The sequence below is a fragment of the Belonocnema kinseyi genome, chromosome 5 (genome assembly GCF_010883055.1).
Source record: "Belonocnema kinseyi isolate 2016_QV_RU_SX_M_011 chromosome 5, B_treatae_v1, whole genome shotgun sequence".
In the NCBI taxonomy this organism is placed as follows: Eukaryota; Metazoa; Arthropoda; class Insecta; order Hymenoptera; family Cynipidae; genus Belonocnema; species Belonocnema kinseyi.
Genome location: NC_046661.1, coordinates 31,345,308 through 31,351,410, shown reverse-complemented (window position 1 = coordinate 31,351,410; position 6,103 = coordinate 31,345,308). Strand labels below are relative to the sequence as shown.

Here is a 6,103-nt window from a genome sequence, read left to right as displayed (position 1 = left end):
AAAAAAGTTTTCTGTGCATTTGTTGACCTAGAAAAAGCTTTTGACAAGGTAGATAGAAGTAAACTTTGGGAATTCCTGAAAGAGTATGGAGTCAATGGATGGCTCCTACAAACTATATAAACAATATATACGGGTAGCATAGCGAGTGTAAGGGTGAAGGGGAAATTGAGAGACTGTTTCGATATTATTCAAGGAGTTAAACAAGGATGCATTATGACTTCATGGTTATTTATATTATTTATGGACAAGTTTTTAAGAATGGCTCTATTCGATAAAGAGGGTGTGGATCTAGAAACAGTAAGGGTACGTGGGTTAGCGTTCGCAGATGATAAGGTTGTTATGGCAGAGTCAATCGAAGACTTACAAAGAATATTGAATAAACTAGATGCAAGCATGAATAGCATGGGCCTCAAAATTAACGCAAATAAAACAAAAACTATGGTATTCGAAGGAAAGAGTGAGAAAACATTATGCAATATTTTATTAAATGATGAGAGAATTGAACAAGTTGATAAGTTCGTATACCTTGGTAGCTTATTTATTAGGGACGGAAAGATAGATGATGAATTAGATAGACGCATAAACGAATGTAAGAAGGTTATTAGTAGAGCAGTTCCCCTTATCAGAAGTAAAAATATATCAAATAAAGCTAAAATAGCAATACATAATTCTATATTTGTACCGACTGTACTATACGGTAGCGAGACGTGGACTTATCATGAAAAAGAGTAAAATTAACACAATTGATATGAGATTCATGCGCATAATATGCGGGAAAACCCTGATGGACAAAGTAAGTAACGAGATAATTCTGAAAGAATGTGGTGCAGAAGAGACGCTAGTAGACACATGGGAAAGAAATCGGTTAAGATCGTTCGGGCATGTTGAGAGAATGCCAAATAACGACTAACAAAACAAGTGTATCAAGCTAAAGTAAATGGCAGCGTGCCCAGAGGTAGACCGCGGAAAAAATGGTTAGAATATGTGAATGAGACCCTAGTTAGAAAAGACATAAGAAGTCACAGAGACACGGGAGCCTGCATGAAGAAATGCATGGACATAAAGGAAGCTAGAGAAGTATGCCAGGACAGGAAAGTATGCCGGCAAATAGTTAATAAAAAGAGTGTCAGTAGAGTGAATGACGCCTGAAACAAAAGACCTTGGCCACTAATGAACCCAAGTGGAGAACCTTACATAACGACTTTGTGAGGATCTTCACTTGGGGTGATTGCTAGAGAGATTGATCAGCAACTTGGGTCGGAGCAGTGTTGCGGAATGAACATGTTATTTACATAAATAGCACGAGAATTCTGGATCAATCTGAAAATTCTCTATCCCTTTCACACATCACTCCTTTCCCCCGCCGAGTGAGTCACGCCTACCCCAAAAGGGAAATGGCTTCATGGTGTACATAACTATTCTATTTTTGACTAAATATTGATCGTTTTTAGTTGAAAAATCGTCTCTCATGGTAGAAAATGAATCTTTTTTGTTTAAAATGAAACTTTTAGCTTGAAAGTTGAACTGCTTTCTGAAAGTTTATTTTATCAGTTGAAGACTTTTTTGTGGAAAATTGATCTTCTAGGTTTAAAAGTTTTATTATTTTTGGAGGAAATTAATTTCTTTGTTTGAAATTATAATTTATATTTTCGGGTTTCAAATTCAACTGTTTCGCAGATGATTCGCCTTTTTGGCTTGAAAATTCAATAATTTCGTTCAAAATATTTTTCTTTTGACTGAAAATTCTTTGTAGAAAATTCATCTTCTTTTTTAAAAATTCGCCCTTCTTGGTAGAAAATTCATTTGTACTGTTAAAAATAAAATTATTTGGTTAAAAATCAATCTGATTTGGTCGAGATTTTGAAAAGACGTATTTTTTAGTTGAATTTAATGGTTGTTGATTAAAAATTAAAATTCCCTTGCTGCAATATCTACTATTAAGTTTTGTATTCATCATTAATTTTATTTGTTGAATATTCATCATTTTAATTTAAAAGTCATGTCTTTTGTTGAAAATTAATTTTTCTGCCTGAAAATTTAACTCTCCCATTATTGAATGAATATTTTTGTTTCAGATTGTAAACATCAATTACTTAATATGAATATTTTTAAGTTCAAATATTTTGTTGAAAATTTGTCCCTTTTGCTTGAAGCCTAAACTATTCAGTTGTAACCCTGCCGATGGAAACGCACTAGAAAAGTAATGAAACGGCACTGGTCAGTGCTGTCTCTTGGCTGTTTAAAATTGGAATGAATATAACGTATCTCGTAAATGGAATGAGATACGCCAAAACAGACAACATTTTTTAATTCAACTTCAAAGGAGTATATTAGTATATAAGTTATAATTATAAATATGTATAGTGAGATAATTCATAAATTAAAGAAGTGTTAATAATTTGAAGAAAATTCTAAAAAGGGAGTCGGTTTGGTTGCGGCCAAGTACAAATCGGATTGGTATTATATCCATTGCCCATGATTCTTCAAATAAGCGCCCACAATTTAAGCGACATTTTTTCGTGTAATAGGGAAAAATATAATTAATTCTGAATATTCTTAATTGTTGAAACTTGTTATTATTTTATTATTACACCATTAACCCATTTCCCTTTCGTGCTAGGCGTGTCTCACTCGGTGGTGAAGGGAGTGATGTGAGGAAGGGATATAGAATTTTTAGATTGATCCATAATTCCCGTATTATTTATTTAAGTAACACGTCCGTTCCACAACAGTGAATTAGTACGTATTCAATAAAAATCATTAATGCTTTCTGTATTTGCTAATTATAATGAGAAAGCAAATCCCTAATCAAATGTACGCCAAAGAAATATAAACGCAAACAAAAGTGAAAACTCCCGACATTTAATTCCCAGCTTGTTTATGTAAGTTATATTTCTCTCTGATTTCACTTATACATCATAATAAATGTATAATATGAGGGGCTACACTAATGATTCAGAGTATTTTAAGTGTTTCTTAAAATTTTTGAATTTATAATTAATTGCAAGTTTATTAAGTTTAATATTTATAGGAAATATTATTTAATTCACTAGACTTTTTTGATATTAAATAGTAGATAAAAGAACTTTGAGAATATTTGAAACCATTTCGGAATCTCTCTAAATAATCGTATCGATTATTGTAAACTCATAGTATTTGCAACAGTTCGCGTTCATTTCCATTTTAAAATGAAGAATTTCAAGTATTACACCATCTTTTATAATGCTTATAGGCTACAATGTGCAAAAAAAAATTTTTATCTACATTGCATACGTGTTTCCTTGTAATTTTACGAAAGTATTAAAATCACGAAGATTATCTAATAAATGTACAACATTTTGATCAAAATCACTACGAAAAACGCAGGGATTATACACAAATTAGGTGACATCATTACGTTTATCGTGTAGGTTTTATTTCTCTCTAAAAAGCGGCCCGGTCTCCCTGGCGGACCGAATGGAGCCTCTACAAAGTACCCGTAAAGACCCCATTCGGTTCCTTTTTTAAAAAAATCGAAAAAAAATAGCAAAATCAACTTTTAAATTGTTGAAATTCGGATTCTACGTTAAAATTCCCTATAGAAGGTCATGGAATAATCGCAATATTTTTTTTTGCAGCGGTAAAAAGTTGAAAGAAGAATAAGACGTATAACGCCTTCTGACTGCTACTTACATGCAATTAGTTTAAAGTGTAGCAGTCAACAGGCGTTATACGTCTTTTTTTTTTTAACTTTTTACCGTTGCAAAAAAAAAACTATTGCGACTATTCCGTGATCTTCTATAGGGAATTTTAACGTAGAATCCACATTTCAACAGTTTAAAAGTTGATCTTCCTGTTTTTTGAGTTATTTAAAAAGGAACCTAATGTGGTATTTACGGGTACCTTGTAGAGGCTCCATTCGGTTCCTTCGGTCCACCAGGGCTGTCGCTAAATTACGTTTTTTTCTTCAAACGTAAAAGCTATCCACTTGCGAGATATAAGTACAATGTTAGTAGAGAGCCTACACTGAAATACCAATTCCTATCAAAAATAAAAAATTGACAATTTTGACCTTGACTCACAAAAATTCTAATAATTAAATAAATGTGACAATCTAGTCACTTTTCAGCTGGATGTAAACATACTACTATCATAGTAATTTTACTAAAATTTGCTGAATTTACTATGAAAATTATAGTGACTTTATCGAATTTTTGTATTATCATGTAAAAGCACAGCGAATCTATAATTATACACCATTTTTCCTACAATGTATAAAACGGTTAGAATGTGAAAAATTAAATTTTAAACCTTTTGAACATACGAGAATAAACTTTCAAGAGTTGTGAAAGACTTAAAATAAACAACGAATTAATGTTTTTTAAGGTTATTTGCAAAAATTCAAGAATATCTTGATTTCGAAAATTCCACATTTTAGGTTATGTACCTTACAAATTAAATTACGACGTACATAAAGGAAAAAATGCGACAGTGAAATAACAATATATTTATATAATCAAAACTAAAATAACCTTTGGAAATTATAGATATAGCTTTTTATGCGTCATTTCACTGATGAATATATTTTGCAAAAATATAGACACAAGGTTAGGAGAGGTTAAATTGTTAAAAACTCACATTCGCGTGATACGAAGCTCGAGAAGCTGCGCTGTAAATAATTTTTGATGCTTCTGATATTTTCGACGGTATATTCCTCCAAAGTGCCATTTAAGAAAAAAACAAATATCTTTTTTTTAGTTTGTTTCACGAAATGTAATTCACTAATCCTCAATGTTGTGCAAACTTGATTAACTTCTATATTGAGTCATGATCTAACAAAGCATAGTCCTGCCAGGTGTAAGTAAAAAAAAGTCAACCAAACAGATTCGGCACCCTAGGGCACCCGACCCTTCTGACATCTTGGATCGAGTGCGGCAGTTGGTTTCCCCTTCCATTCGCGCCAATGCAGTGAGTATTGTGGGGGGCGTTGGTTCACTCCATCGACATAAAGTACTGGATCGCTGGCTACGGCTGTCGGAAGTAGACCAGGGAATAAAAAGAAAGTAAAATCGAGAAAGTAGGCCTATCCTTTTCTAAGAATGGTGATTGGTTCTACTTATCTTCTATCTGCTTTCATTATAAAAAGATAAACTAACCAATCACTAATCGCCATCTTTAGAAAAGGATAGGTCCACTTTCTCAATTTGTCATCTCTTTTCCCTGGACCTGCGGCTGAGCCGATGTTGGCACCCTGTGCTACTGCACTTGCGTTAAGGATACGCACTGGTTGGCCGCATTCATCGCGCGATTTAAAGTTATTTTGAAAAACGAATCTTGTAATTTAAATAAATAACTATTAAAATATGCACAATAATGTATACAAATGATGTAACTTTGATTTCAGACAAGAACAAAATTTATAGCACATATATTTTATAAATAAATGTTTATTTTCATTGAACTCCTGGTATTTTACAATACATTTTTTGAAATAAATTATAATATTTCAGCAGCTTAATGTATAGAAGTTAATTGCAGAATATAATAATCATAATATTTGATTTTTTCTAAAAAACACAAAAATTTAGCTCAGAATACTGTTCTATTCGATGAGTCTTAATCGAAAAGAACAACATTCTATGCTGAAAGTTTGGATATAGAAATTCAAATATTATTATTATATTCTGCAATGAACTGCTATATATTAAGCTGCTAAAATATTATATGGTATTTCAAAAAATGCATCGATTAAGAAATGTTTTGTGAAATATAAGACAGTCTTTGGAATTTAACGAAAATGAACTGTTATTTATAAAATATTCGTATTATAATGTTTTTTCCCCCTGGAATGAAAGGTCACATCATTTTTATACATTCCTGTGTTTATTTCAATAATTATTAATTTAATTTATAAGAATTGTATTTTAAGGTAATTTTGAATCGCGCGTCAATTGCGGCTAACCAACGCGCAGCTTGGATTGGACTGAGCTAAGAGCTGAGGGCGCACGCTCCATCATGCTGTAACCCCCAATCTTGAGAAATTTTTAAACTGCGCTTGTGTTGCTTTAATAACCCGAGTAGTCACTGTAAGCGTACTGATTTTGAATTATATAAATATTTAGAT

The 6,103-nt window shown here is 32.1% G+C and overlaps 1 protein-coding gene across 1 annotated transcript in view; it reads right to left on the bottom strand.

The window, feature by feature from the left end:
• LOC117173043 (iron-sulfur cluster assembly enzyme ISCU, mitochondrial) overlaps positions 1–4,909 on the bottom strand; it is a 50,785-nt gene extending 45,876 nt beyond the window's left edge. The window contains exon 1 of the mRNA XM_033361411.1: positions 4,618–4,909. Coding sequence (XP_033217302.1) covers positions 4,618–4,707 — 90 coding nt within the window. The 5' untranslated portion in view covers positions 4,708–4,909. The remainder of the gene's footprint in view (positions 1–4,617) is intronic.
• Between the last annotated feature and the right edge of the window lie 1,194 nt (positions 4,910–6,103).